Genomic DNA, 13,785 nt, shown 5'->3' with positions numbered 1-13,785 from the left:
TTATAGTTTGAAAAAAGGAGATGAACTTGACCTCACTTGGAACTTTAAGAAGAACTAGAAATAACCATAAGTCTCAAATCAGTGTTTACGACTGCTGGAACAAAACAGAACTCTCCACTATTTTTTGTCTGTCTCAAGATATGAACCATGATACCTCACAAGATAAGACACTATAAAAGTCACAAAGCTGCCCCTGCTATATTTTCTTCTCTATCCTCTTCTTTCTTATAACACCTAATGCGAACAACACATGATGTGATGTCATTGTGGTGTGCATCTTTCTTTCTTACCCGCTTGGCAACTGAATGTGGCAAGGCTGGGAGATGCAAATAATAATGATGTCTCACTTTACGCTGTTTGCATTAGAAAGAGATAATACATCGCCAGGGAACAGAGGCACCATCACATCCCTTATAATTCCTAAACTGGTCATAAAGATCTGAATGTCACTGTGCAATAAAGAGATGCCCCAAAATGCTACTTTCTCAGTTTTACCTCTATGACATCCTGCAGGCCCATGTCTGTGCTAGTTTGTCAGTTTTACTTCATGCCATCCTGTAAGCCCATGTGCAACTGCCAATCCAGTCTTATATAATTTTTAAGAGCCATTTATCCCCAACAGATTTCAAGAACAGGCTAAATGACTCTTCTGTACTATGGATTAACATCAGATATAATTTTAATCTTTGTTGAAATGCACATGCCAGAATGAGTGGGTTACAACTGTGTGCCTACATGTGGTTTGAGATGAGATCATATCAAGAACATTTACTCAGTGACACGTCTCTCTACAACAGTGCATGAAGTATGAATGGTGACTGGCTTTCAGTTGTGGATTTCCTTTTCCTGGAGATTTGCCAAAGAACAAGCTTCAGTATCTTTTGAAAATGCTTTAACATCTTTGTTTGGTTTGGCTCTGGTGGCCAGACTGATGCCAGTACAGTACAGTGGAAACCTTCTAATATATGTTCTGTTCAAAGTTTGGTTTAAATATTTTATGCCCACGAATTAAAAAAAACTGTTGATAACCTCAAAGCTTTTGAAGGGGGCATACAGGAAACTGACATAATGAAAAAAGCTACCCCATCAAACAGCTTAACACCTGTAACTATCTCAAACAAACCAAATTACCAACAGCAAGAAACTGTAGGTGTAAAATCCAAATGCATTTAATTCCAGTGGACAATGAAAAAAAAATCCTTACATCAAACCTGTCTTTCCCATGAAAAACTTAACTTCCTATCTATAGTGTGGATTCCAAGGCTCAGACTGTCAGTCTCTAAGAAGAAAATTACCAGCCAGTTCAGAGCATGTGAGCACCCTGACAGAGCTGCCACTCAAAAAGGCCTTTCCTATTCAGGGCACTGTCAAGAGCAGCAACACATATGCATGGAGGGGGGAGAGTACACATGTAGTTGCCCCCCCCCAATTTTTTATGAAAAGGCAAGTCCTTCCCATTTGCTGGTGCTACAATTCACACAAAGAATTTTTGGATTTTACCTCTGTGAATGAAAAGCTACTTCAGTGGGCATTGGCAAAATAAGGCAAACATATTTATTACTAATGAAAAAGTATGTTTAAAGTTGAAGGAAGCTTCTTTACAATTAAAATAAGTATTCGCAGAAGTAGCAGACATGTTCAGAACTCAGTTGCCAACATGTTATGGAAGCGAGAAACAGGCCATCAAAACACACTTTAAGAGAAGATCGTAACTGTGTGGAGTAGCTTTTAAGAATCAGAGTTGGAAGGGACCATAAAGGCCATCTAGTACAACCCCCTGCCCAATCCTGGATCAGCACTAACCATCCTTGACATGGGTTTGTCCAACCACTACTTAAAGACCGCCAGTGAGGGGGCGGACTCTAATCTGCAGAAATGGGTTTGATTCCCCACACCTCCACAAGAAGCCTGCTGGGTGACCTTGGGCCACTCACAGTTCCCTCAGAACCCTTTCAGTCCCACCTGCCTCACAAGGTGCCTGTTGTGGGGAAAGGAAGGGATTGCGATTGTAAGCCACTTTGAGATTCCTTAACGTAGAGAAAAGCAGGATATAAAAACCAACTCTTCTTCTTCTTATGTATGTCAGTCAGGTGCAGTGGTTAGAGTGCTGGACTAGGATCTGGGATACTCAAGTTTGAATTCCCCCCCCCTGCCATGGAAGCTTGTTGGGTGACCTTGGGCCAGCCACACCCTCTTGGCATATCCTACCTCACAGGATTGCTATGAGGTAGAGGAGAACGATGTAAGGAAATCTGGATCCCCATTGGGGAGAAAGGTGGGGTATAAATTAAGTAAATAAATAAAAATGTCCCATCACAGCAACACACAAATTCTCGCAAAACTATCTGGCAAAGGCAATGCTCTGCAGAGCAGGCTATAAACTCTCTAAGAATCCACTGGCAATAAAGAGTTCAAGAACATGTAGAAATACTAACAAATGTGTGCATGGATCACAATTGCTTTCACATGATGATTCTCCATGTAGTCTCATTGCTGCTTTGAAAACAGAGGAATTCACTGTAGCAAGAGAGCCTCCACACAACAGTTTTGCCGCATCTTTCTTATGGCAGTCATTTCCCTGTGCTGCCAGAAGGCTTTTTCCTTTTTTTTTTTTTAAAAAGGCAGATATATAGCATTAAAACTATCCATTGTCACAATCTACTAACTTCTAGCTTTCAGTTTCTAAGAAAAGGACATCTCCAGTCCTTTTCATTGCAGAGATATAAAGGGAAATGTATCCCTCAGTAATGGGAAGAGCTAGATACCTAGGTTGTGATGCTTTTACGGGCATAAGAACCACAGAATAAAATGGCCAATCTTCTGAGCAGACCTGACTAGGATTGCTCTATTTTTTAATGAAAGCTTGGAATTTAGAGGAACTAGTAGATTGTCAGTACACCATTTTAATACTATAGTAATCTAGCAATGACTATTGTTGTTTTAAGCCTGAAAATAGCCCTTGAAAAGCACTACAAGGAAAATTACACTGGTATGGGTGGGACTTTGGATAATGGGCACCTTCCAATCCAGACTGCCTGATAACATGTTTGAACTCCGTTTCCCCAGAAGATCAAAAAGAAGCAAATTTGGGGAAGACTGAACTGAATACAAGTAAATGTCCATATAGTGCAACAAGGGATGACATTCACAGCACTGTGCAGCAAGAAGATCAGTTCTTGCATAAGACACAAGATTTAATTAATTACAAAGCACGAACATTTTGTGAATAGGCAAACTTTTTATTATTTCCAAAGCTGCATCTGCTGAAGAATAATTATTAAAACATTTTGATTTTCTTCATGGTACTTCAGAAAGGGTTCAAGTCCCTAAGAAACAGAATGAAAACACAAGAGTAATTTCAATAGTGAACTTGATGATTTAATCAAGAACATTAAAAGATCTTTAATAACCACATTATAAATGGCAATGTTCTACCTGCACATCTGTAACAACCCTCTGATAGCACTTAACTCCATAAGACCAGCCAAAATAGTCACATGGCTAATTCAAGGTCATGCGGCTTTAATTAACTATGTGCAGTGAAAGAAGATCACTGATAAATTTATGAAGAAATTATTGTGACTATATTAACCTTGACCAAGCATGTCTTAAACTTAAAAAAAAACACAATAACAAAGCTACAAAAACAGAGAACTTTATTGACTACCCTTCTTTGTGAGGCACACTGCTTAGAAAAATAATTTTCAACTGGAAACAAACTTTACATAGAAAGCTTGCATATGCTAAATAAGGAGGAGTATAAAGGCTAAATTGGATTGCATTTTTGAAAGGCTGATTTGACCATATATAAACCATGCAAGTCCGGGAGCAGAGTCCTGAAACTCACTCCCTTTGGGGGAGTCACCAGCTAATGGACAGAACAGAACAGAGCCAGATATCGTGGGAAATATAGGCTATAATGCATTGTTCTTCAACCTCTCCAGAACCTTAAACCTTTCAACATTTACCCCCCACCCCGCCAGCAACATGAGGCCCACTGATCTGTAATAACTTACTCCAGTGTCATGTGACAGGAAGAAAAAATGGCAAAGTTATGACCTCATCAGTGTCAAGGCCAGCGGACCAAAAGAACCAGGAAAAGGAAATACAATCAGAGGTGGACTTTAGCAAGGAACAAGCTAATGCAGAGGCCTCCCCCTCCTTGCCTGGCCTGCCCACCCACCCAAAATGGCCAATGCTCCCTGGCTGCATTTATGGTACAAAGCACTCCCCACACTGCAAGCACGTGAGTACACATGAAGCTGCCTTATACTGACTCAGACCCTTGGTTCATCAAAGTCAGTATTGTCTACTCAGACAGGCAGCGGCTCTCCAGGGTCTTAGGCAGAGGTCTTTCCCATCGCCTACTTGCTTAGTCCCTTTAACTGGAGATGCCAGGGATTGAACCTGGGACCTTCTGCACCGCAAGCAGATGCTCTACCACTGAGCCACAGCCTCTCCAGGGCAGAACTCTGAAGGACTGACTGATAGGAAAGTGGACAGACAAGGAATCGGTTTTGCATGGATGGCAATCTTTGGAAGCGCCTATGATAAGCACACGTCCTTTCCACTGCTGAGTGACCACTGCTGTTCTTCTTAACATGTGTGCCAACAGAGACAGGCGGTATTTTGCTCCTATTTATGCATGTTAGCAGCAGGCCCTTTCCAAACAGCAGCAAAATAAATAAATAAATAAGTCTGGCAGCCCTGTGACTCACCCGACGGTCGCAATCCGTGGGTGATTGGGGCCACTGCTCTAACTGAAGGGTATCTGCCAATGACCGAAACATCAAAAGGCAGGTGATTAGCTTTTTTGACTTTCTGACTCAGATGAAGAAAAATGTGCATTTGCATTGAAATTCCTTGTGGTTGTAGTTTACATCAATCCTAGTATTCTTCAGCCACATGAGCAATGAGAAAAACTGCAAGTGATGTCAACAAGCCCCATGCAATGTCACTGACGCATGCATTTTTATAATGTTACAGATGGTAATGAATTGCTAAAAAGTACTGCAACTCCAAAATACATAAACATTAATGAGAGCAGGAATGAAGCAGAATACAATGTAAATGAACTGGACTTGCCTTTTCCCCCACAAGGAAACTGAGTCATGTCATTCATCCCGCCAAATGGCAGGATATAACAGCATCAGTTACCACGGGGAACAGGTGATCCAATGGAAGACATTGACTATGGTGTACATACATATTTAAAGTATGTTTACAACAAAGCATCAAAGTAAGTTGTACACTTTTGTTTTTTATGCAAAGACAAAAAGAATAGCAGCAACAGACGTCTTATTTTCTAAGGCTGTCATCTGTCATTTAAATTCATTGAAATTTATTACGAAAAGCTAAGATAATAGCTTCCATTTATGCTGCGTAGAATCAGACACACATAAATCCAACCAAAGTCAGGAATAACACGCAGAACAGCAGTAAGGCATGACAGATCCAAGTTCCCATATTCTTAGTTCAACAAAATCAGCGGTTTCCAATGATCTCCCATTGAGAATTATTCATGCACCATTGCTTTTCTACCAGTAGCACAGGGGACTACCTTAACCTTGTACAGAAGTCTGACACATATTCTCTGCCACATACTCAGGCGCCAGTTTACTCAAAACAGTCAAAACAAAGAAAGTTTTAAAGACACAACTCTACTATAAGACAAAATTAGGTACTTATATGCCTAGTTCAAATTTTGGAACACATCCATCCTTTCAGGCATGCAAAATAACAACACAGAAATATCTACAAGAGAACACAACAACAAAAGTGAATCTAACTTGAAGTTGAATGAGAGGGGCTAGATTAGAGAACTTGTTCACATTCTGCTTCTCAGGTAAGGTGTTTCTTTACCGCTCCGTCTTGGTGGCAAGTATCCACACAGCATGAAAATAAATTCTTACAGATTATAATTAACCTCACCATGATCCCAGGCAATTAGGATCTCTTTAAGAGGCTTCTCAGCAACCTCACAACACTACAGGTACCAGGGATCTACAGATAAAGTCATCAAGTCCATCAGGATACAGACTAGTTATGCTTATAGTGCAGACATGTGCTTAAGGTCTCCATTCAACAACTGTCAGACTTTACAGTTTTATCACTGTATACGCTTGTTCCAATACACAAGAACTTTTATTAGTTTCTATTTGCTCTTTGTCTAGGCTCCAAGGCCTGAGGCCAGTTTTCCAATTATACACCAGAGATATATTGATTTTCAGTTCTTAACAACCTCCCTTGAAGCAGCTGGATTCCTCAAATGAGCTTTGCTGAGTAAGAGAAACTTCCACTGCAAACCTTCAATGGCAACATTACTTTCACTTATCCCTTGCAGATAAGAACACAAAAGTACAAACAAAACAAACATTCACAAACATTTACAAAACAAAAATTCACCAACATTTCTCCTTATATTGTCGAAGGCTTTCACAGTCAGAGTTCATTGGTTCTTGTAGGTTATCCGGGCTGTGTGACCGTGGTCTTGGTATTTTCTTTCCTGACGTTTCGCCAGCAGCTGTGGCAGGCATCTTCAGAGGAGTAACACTGAAGGACAGTGTCTCTCAGTGTCAAGTGTGTAGGAAGAGTAACATATAGTCAGAAAGGGGTTGGGTTTGAGCTGAATCATTGTCCTGCAAAAAGTATCAAAGGTAATGTGCTAATCATTGTCCTGTAAGTATCAAGATCATGTGCTAATGATAATGTGCATATTAACATACCACACCCTCATTAGCACATGATCTTGATACTTACAGGACAATGATTAGCACATTACCTTTGATACTTTTTGCAGGACAATGATTCAGCTCAAACCCAACCCCTTTCTGACTATATATTACTCTTCCTACACACTTGACACTGAGAGACACTGTCCTTCAGTGTTACTCCTCTGAAGATGCCTGCCACAGCTTCTGGCGAAACGTCAGGAAAGAAAATACCAAGACCACGGTCACACAGCCCAGATAACCTACAAGAACCAATTTCTCCTTATGATTAAACAGGACTTTCTAGCACTCCTGCAAATGATCCTGTTTCAATAAGTTAAGAGAGTTATTTTCAGTCAAAGGTGGGGGGGGGAGGAGGAATCTCCACTGATTCTTAGGGCAGGAACAAATTCAGGTATTACTGCATTGGAGAAACAACAATAACTCTTGTAGCACCTTTAAGATTAGCATTCATAGACACCATTTACAGCCACTGTGAATGGTCACTATACTTATCTCGTATCCTTTTGCACTGCAGTGTCTCAGATTGCATTTCATAGCCTTTTAAACACCCTATTCACCATCCTCTCCTACTGATATATCTGCTGACAGAGGCCTCACTTCATGCATCTGATGAAGTGGCCCCCAGCCCATGAAAGCTTATGCTTTAAATAAGTCTGTTAGTCTTTCAAGTATGCTGCAAATCCTCCTTACCTTAGGAAGGAGCTCTGCATCGCCTAGAAACCAATGCCTTCACCACAAGGCAGTCAGCCTGTCATGCAGATCCAGGGGAAAACCCATCTCCTAAATTCAATACTGCCCCTCTCACCCTCACCCCACCTCCCCAAAGGCTGATGATCCAACTCACAGCCATTATGGTTGTTCCAAGTGATTGGAAAGAGCTCTCTGGTGCATGGTGCAGGTTCTCAGCAGTGGCTGGTCCCTGCCATACCTACAACTACTACTCTGGAGAGTTAGTCACTGATGATGCTTTCCAGGGAACACTATTTATTTGAGCTGAAGCATAATATTTAACCACACTTCTCCCTACTTCCTTCCTTTGCGAGCCATGCGTTTGAGCCACCGCTTTCCTGGTTGGAACTGTATCCCCACCACCACCTCCACATCCAGGGCTCGGTTTCCAAATAAAAGAATCACGCTGGCACCAGGATCAAGCCTGCCATCTGCCCTGGAATTCATGCAGCTTGATTCTAGGCATGAATGCCTCCCCAAGCAAGTCCTCTTGAACTCAAAGAGATTTACTTGGTGGTAATCTGGGAATGGGACTGCAGGCAAACAGCCATAATCCCATGTACGTTGGTTGTGAGCAACTGGCACTTTCTCTCAGGAATCAGGGTTGTGGGAGTCTGCTTATGTAGCCATGCTGGTTTACCCCCATTTAAAATTCTAACAGAGCGGTTCCTCAGTGGAACAGGTTTCCTCAGGAGGTGGTAAACTCTCCTTCACTGGAGGTTTTTAAGCAGAGGCTAGATGACCATCGGCCAGAAATGCTGATTCTATGACCTTAAGCAGATGATGAGAGGGGAGGGCATCTTGGCCATCTTCTGGGCATGGAGTAGGGGTCACTGGGTGTGTGTGTGGGGAGGTAGTTGTAAATTTCCCGCATTGCACAGGCGGTTGGACTAGATAACCCTGGTGGTCCCTTCCAACTCTATGATCCTAAGTAAGCACAGGGGCTGCAGCCTCAATCTTAGATCCAGCGAGGAACCTGCAGTTGCCGGCAGAGCGAGAGGGTAGATGTGAAGAGGCAGGCTACTTTCCCTATTGCTTCACCTCCACCAGGGCCATTCACGCATGGGAGGTTTCGCCTTGGATTTGCAGCTCAATAGATGCACATTTCCCCCATCCGAAATCTCAAAACTCTGCGGGGGGGTGGTGTTATTTTTGAGTTTTGATCATTTGGATGGGAGGAAATGCACTTTTAGAGAGTGGCAAATCCCAGGCAAAGCCACCCATGAATAAATAGCCCAAAAGAAGCCCCCGTGCCGAGTTTCGAATTCGGATGGGGGAAAGGCGCATCCGGAGAGCAGTCAACCCAAGGCAAAACGTCCCGTGCGTCAACGGCCCGGGGCAACCCGGGCTTCTGGGGGGGGGGGGGAGACCCGGACTGAAGCCCTGCCCGGTCCCCATCAGCGAGCCGTCCCAGCAGGGCCCCGCCGCAGTTTCCGGCGCTCCCCTCGGCAGGGCCATCCCCCTGGCCCGGGAGGCCGGGGCGAGGATGCGGCGCCGCCGTCCCCCTCCCCGAGAGGGGCAGGAGGGCCGAGCCGAGCGGGCGGGCAGGGGCGGAAAGTTGGCCGCCTCTCCCGCCGCCGCCCCCCCCCCCCCCGCTTACCTTGCTTGACGCACTTGAGCCGGACGGGGTCCTTGCAGTGCTTGATGACGGCCAGCACGTCGCGGATGGTGAGGCCGGCCACGGGGGTCTCGTTCACCTCCAGCAGCAGCTCGTCGGCCGCCAGCCTGCCGCCGCCCTCGTAGAGCACCTGGCCGGCCCGCACCTCGCCCAGGTAGGGGAACTGCCCGTTCTCGGCTCCCCCCTGGAGCTCGAAGCCCAGCTGGCCCTCGGCGTCGCGGGCTACGGCGCACTCGTGGACCCGGCTCGTCCAGTGGCTTTTCTTCTTCAAGCCCTTGGACATCGCCGTGGGCGCGGGGGGGCCCGGCCCGCCGCCTCGGGCTGTCCTTGCACTTGGCCGCCGCGGGCGGAGGGAGGGGGGACGGCCGCCTCGCCTCTTCCCTTCCCGGTCGTCTGAGGGGAGGGGAGGGGGAGGCGCCCGCTTTCCCCTCACGGGAGCCGTTGGCCGGGGCAGCTGCGGCAGCCGCCAGGAGGCCGGGAGCGCGCGGCGTGTGTGTCTGTGTGCCTCTGGGTACTAGTTGTACAGTAGGGGAGGGGAGGGGAGAGGGAGAAGGGCGGGCGGGGGCTGTGGGAGGCGGGGAGCGGGGCTGGCTGGCTGGCTGGCTGCCTCGCGCACACACTCGCTTCCCTCAGAGCCTGACCCGGTAGTGAAGACCGAGAGAGAGGCTGGAAACGGCGGCGGCGGCGGCGGCGGCGGGGGGTGGGGGGAGGGGAAGGGCGCGCCGCCCCGCCGGCCGCCTCCGGTTTGTTGCCCCCCTCGGGCTCTCCCGCGCTGGGGGGCCGCGTGGCCTCGCCCTGGCTGGCCGCTCTGGTGTCCTTCCCCCCCACCCACCCAGGGGCTCGCCTAGGGTTGCCAACCTCCAGGTAGTTTAGCAAAAAGAAGCTCCTAATACCAAACAGACTAGCGATGTGAAAAAAATAGTATTCAGCTCACGCTAATTATGCAAAAGTGCGATCGCACTTTTGCATAATTAGCGTGAGCTGAATACTATTTTTTCACATAACCTCCAGGTAGTCGCGGGAGATCTCCTGCTCTGATGACTGATCTCCCGCCGATAGAGGTCGGTTCACCTGGAGACCGTGGCCGCTTTGGCCGTTGGGTTCTCTCGGGCACTGAAGTCCCGCCCCCCTCAGGCTCCGCCCCCAAAGCCTCCCGCCGGTTGTGGACGGGGAGCGGGCAACCCTACGCTGGCCTCGCGGATTCCCCCAGCTCCCGCTGTTCAAAAACACGCCTGGAGAAGTCCTGCAGGGGGCGCTGCGGAGCAGGGGCGAAGAGGCAGGGGTAGGGGAAGAGGCCGGCTCGGCGGGCGGCTCCCAAGATCGGGGCTGTCGGAACTAGGGTTGCCAGGTCCCTCTTCGCCACCGGCGGGAGGTTTTAGGGGCGGAGCCTGAGGGGGGCGGGGTTTGGGGGCACTTCAATGCCTTCGAGTCCAATGGCCAAAGCCGCCGTTTTCTCCAGAGGAACTGCTCTCTATCAGCTGGAGATCTGTTGGAATAGCAGGAGCTCTCCAGCTAGCGCCCGGAGGTTGGCAACCCTGGTTGGAACGCAGGCGAAAACACGCGGGGAGGTCGTCCTTTGAAGCGCCTGCCTGATCGCTTGGAACCAATTCGCACGTGCCCCTTGGCGGCTTTATTCTTTTTCTCCCCTCTGTTGGCGTGCACGTGTGGAAGAAAAACGCAGGGGCGACTTTAAATAGTCTTGCGCCAGGGTGCTGAACTCTTGATGACGCAGCATTTTCATCCTTTACAACGCAGCTGTCAGTCGGTCATGGAGATCTCATCCTGGTTTCATTAACGTACCTTCAGAAGTGATGCTCTTGCCGGGTAAACGCCATCGGGTACCTTCTCCCCGGAGAAGGGGTAGAGGCGTGTTCCTGCTGGTCCAATTAGTTTGAATTAATCTGTGTGCGGTTGAAGCCAGTGGAAATTAAATATTCCTGTTTTGTCCTCTCTGTGGTTATCCCTTCATCCGATCCACTTCTCCATCCTCTTGATCATTTCTGCAGTTTTTTTCTATTTGTGTTCGCTTGCCCCCAGCCCCGAATTTGCAAGCAAATTCACACAAGTAGATTCCAATCCTACCTACATACGACATTCTGCACAATCTTTGTTCTCTAGTTATCTCCATCATTATTTTCCCCCTCTACAAACACACCCATCTTACTCATTTCTACAACTTTCTGGGAATGCAATCAAAACACAAGCCATAATTTGAAATTCAAGTGATAATTCAAAAATAACATTGCAGAGCCTCACTGAACAGTTTTCAGCACTCCATTTGAACTTCACCCTGCTTAATACCCTTCCTTTGTGTATTCTCTGTCCTTGTTTGCAGCAAGGATTCCCTCTCAATCCATAATGGGAAATTAATGATCTGTTTTGTAGGTGCAAGGGGGGGAGAGAGATGGGGGCCACAACCATGTTTGCTGGGGGTGCATTCTGTAAACCCATTTATTCCAATGTAATTTACTTTCATGTAATGGCCAGATCATGCAGGGCTTCTAGTATGTACAATGTACATTGCAGTGGATTGCAGGAGCAAACCTCTGGCTTCTCTACACTGCTCACCCATAGGTTCTGTGTAGGCTAGTCCTATAGAATTACACAGAAAAGCCCTTTAAAAAAATTATTAAATTTTCCAGGGTACAAAAAGGGGGGGAAAAGGGAAAGGGGGGAAAGAATAGGAAAATATACATCACATCTTAATCCTCGTCCAGCACAACCGCTACCCTCTTCCTTTTCTTGAATAAAACATTGACCCTTTTCTTAAGTAAAGCATTCACCCATTAGTTCACTAACATTACTAATTGTATTCAATTTCCCAATCCACTACAGTTAAGAATTGTAGTTAACTCCCTTACCCTTAATTCTACATAACATACATTTGTCTTCTTGTTATATTGTGCTATCTTATTGTTATGTTATACCATTTGTTTTATCAGTCATAATACATAATTTTTCTACTGGGTAGTCATCATTCATTATCTGTTTATATATAATTAACACTATTACACAGAAAAGCCCTTTCAGTTGTATAATTTTATGAAAGATACACATCAAATAACTGGAAGCAGGAAATTTGTTTATTTATTTTATATCTTGCTTCCATGTTAAATTCACTTAAAGCAGCAGCTGATATTTGTTTATTTCCTTCATTTACACTCTACCTTTTCCCACAACCGGGACCCAAACTGGCTTCTCTTCATTCTCCTCCTTTTCATTTTAATTTCTCAGCAACCTTATGAGGTAGAGTAGGCTGAGTGTCTGGGCCAATTATGTCACCCAACAAGCTTCCACTGCAGAGTGGAGATTCAAAGTCGGGTCTCCCAGTTCTTAGTGACACTCTACCCACTACACAATGCTGGATGTCTGATAAGAAAATTCACATTTTTTCCTACTGGGACGTGGGCAAAAGCTTGTCACATGGGAAGACTATGCATCTCCTGAATAAGGAAGATGTTGAAAAGCTCTGCTATTAGAGAAAAGCCACTCACGTTTGATGGGGGAGTGTTCCTTGCCGGGGTTGCTGTAAGTCAGTTGTGACTTGGCAGCACTTGCGTACATGTCTGTTTCTCCATAGAGAATCCTGGTGATAAAATGTGTTGTTCTATTATCTCTGTTGACCTATTCTGGGTTGTGTTTCTTAGTCACATTGATGTGAGTGAAACATAAGGTCGGGAATCAGCTCCTGTGGGGAACAAAATGCCCTCACCATGATAACATCCACAAGTGTAGCGAATTACTCCCCCAAATGAGCTAATGGCAGCCATTCATTTATATGGGCCAAAATAATGCGGCGTGTTCCTGACCCTCTGAAAAGCTAGGAGCTTGGAGTCACATTTGATGTGGGGGAGCCAACCCTGTTCCCTGCCCTTTGTGATCTCTCCTCTCACATTCCCATCCCCTCATCTGAAGTGAAGATTCCAAAGTTCAATTTGTTCATCATATTGACAGGCTATTGGAAGAGCGGAACAAAAGAGTGAAAATGGCAAATAACAAAATTCAGGATGAGAAAGATGTGAAAGACTGGTGAGTTTATCCTCTTTCGTCTGCATCAAATATTGCATCCAAAAAATTGTTCTCTGATGGGGAGAAATTCCCCTGAGTGCTGTTTGTCACATTGCAGTGTGGAGTGATAGGACTGGCAGTATTTGCCAAATTCCTTTCTGCAGTACAGTTGATGTAAGCACTTAATTAATGTCCGGTGTGGAATCTATTCCTTTCTTAAGGTGGAACAAGAAGTGACAGTGGCAGACCTCTGGCTTCAAATGTAGGTAGTTGAAAGCTACAAAGCAGGAGTGATTCCAAGCATCCCACTAACCATGGGGAGAAATTTTAATGCTATCTTAGATCATTCCTCCCCCCCCCCCCGTAGCCAGCGTTAATGGTAGAACTAGCTATGACAGCAGCATTCCAATGCTGCCATAAAGCATGGATCATGCAGTTTATTTCAAACAGAGGGCAGGAGTTGGGTGCTGGACTCCTCCTCCACCCTGCATTTCCATCTCCTACAATCTCTACTCCAGTTTTATTTTCTTCTTAGATGAGCTTATTTCCTTACACAGTTTCCATTGTGGGTGGTGGTGGTTTTGCTTGGCATATGTGGAAGAGAAAAAGTAGCAGGTCTTGCATTATCCTCCCATGGACTGCATATCCAGCTGAAATTGTCCCTCCCCTGTTTTACACCTGTTTGGCAAAACCAAT

At 45.8% G+C, this 13,785-nt stretch overlaps 1 protein-coding gene and 1 non-coding gene across 3 annotated transcripts in view; both read right to left on the bottom strand.

The window, feature by feature from the left end:
• Positions 1-9,364, bottom strand: part of MAGI2 (membrane associated guanylate kinase, WW and PDZ domain containing 2) — a 723,148-nt gene extending 713,784 nt beyond the window's left edge. Inside the window, exon 1 of one of the 2 annotated variants that reach the window (XM_056845941.1) lies at positions 9,064-9,364. In XM_056845941.1, the coding sequence (XP_056701919.1) occupies positions 9,064-9,364 (301 nt within the window). The remainder of the gene's footprint in view (positions 1-9,063) is intronic. The other variant, XM_056845940.1, reaches the window with a different exon arrangement.
• On the bottom strand, positions 4,387-4,461 carry TRNAR-GCG (transfer RNA arginine (anticodon GCG)). The gene has a single exon. It is a non-coding gene; the product is annotated as a tRNA-Arg (tRNA).
• Positions 9,365-13,785: the final 4,421 nt, after the last annotated feature.

The sequence above is a fragment of the Euleptes europaea genome, chromosome 3 (assembly GCF_029931775.1).
Source record: "Euleptes europaea isolate rEulEur1 chromosome 3, rEulEur1.hap1, whole genome shotgun sequence".
NCBI classification, from domain to species: domain Eukaryota; kingdom Metazoa; phylum Chordata; class Lepidosauria; order Squamata; family Sphaerodactylidae; genus Euleptes; species Euleptes europaea.
This window is presented reverse-complemented; position numbering and strand designations above follow the sequence as displayed.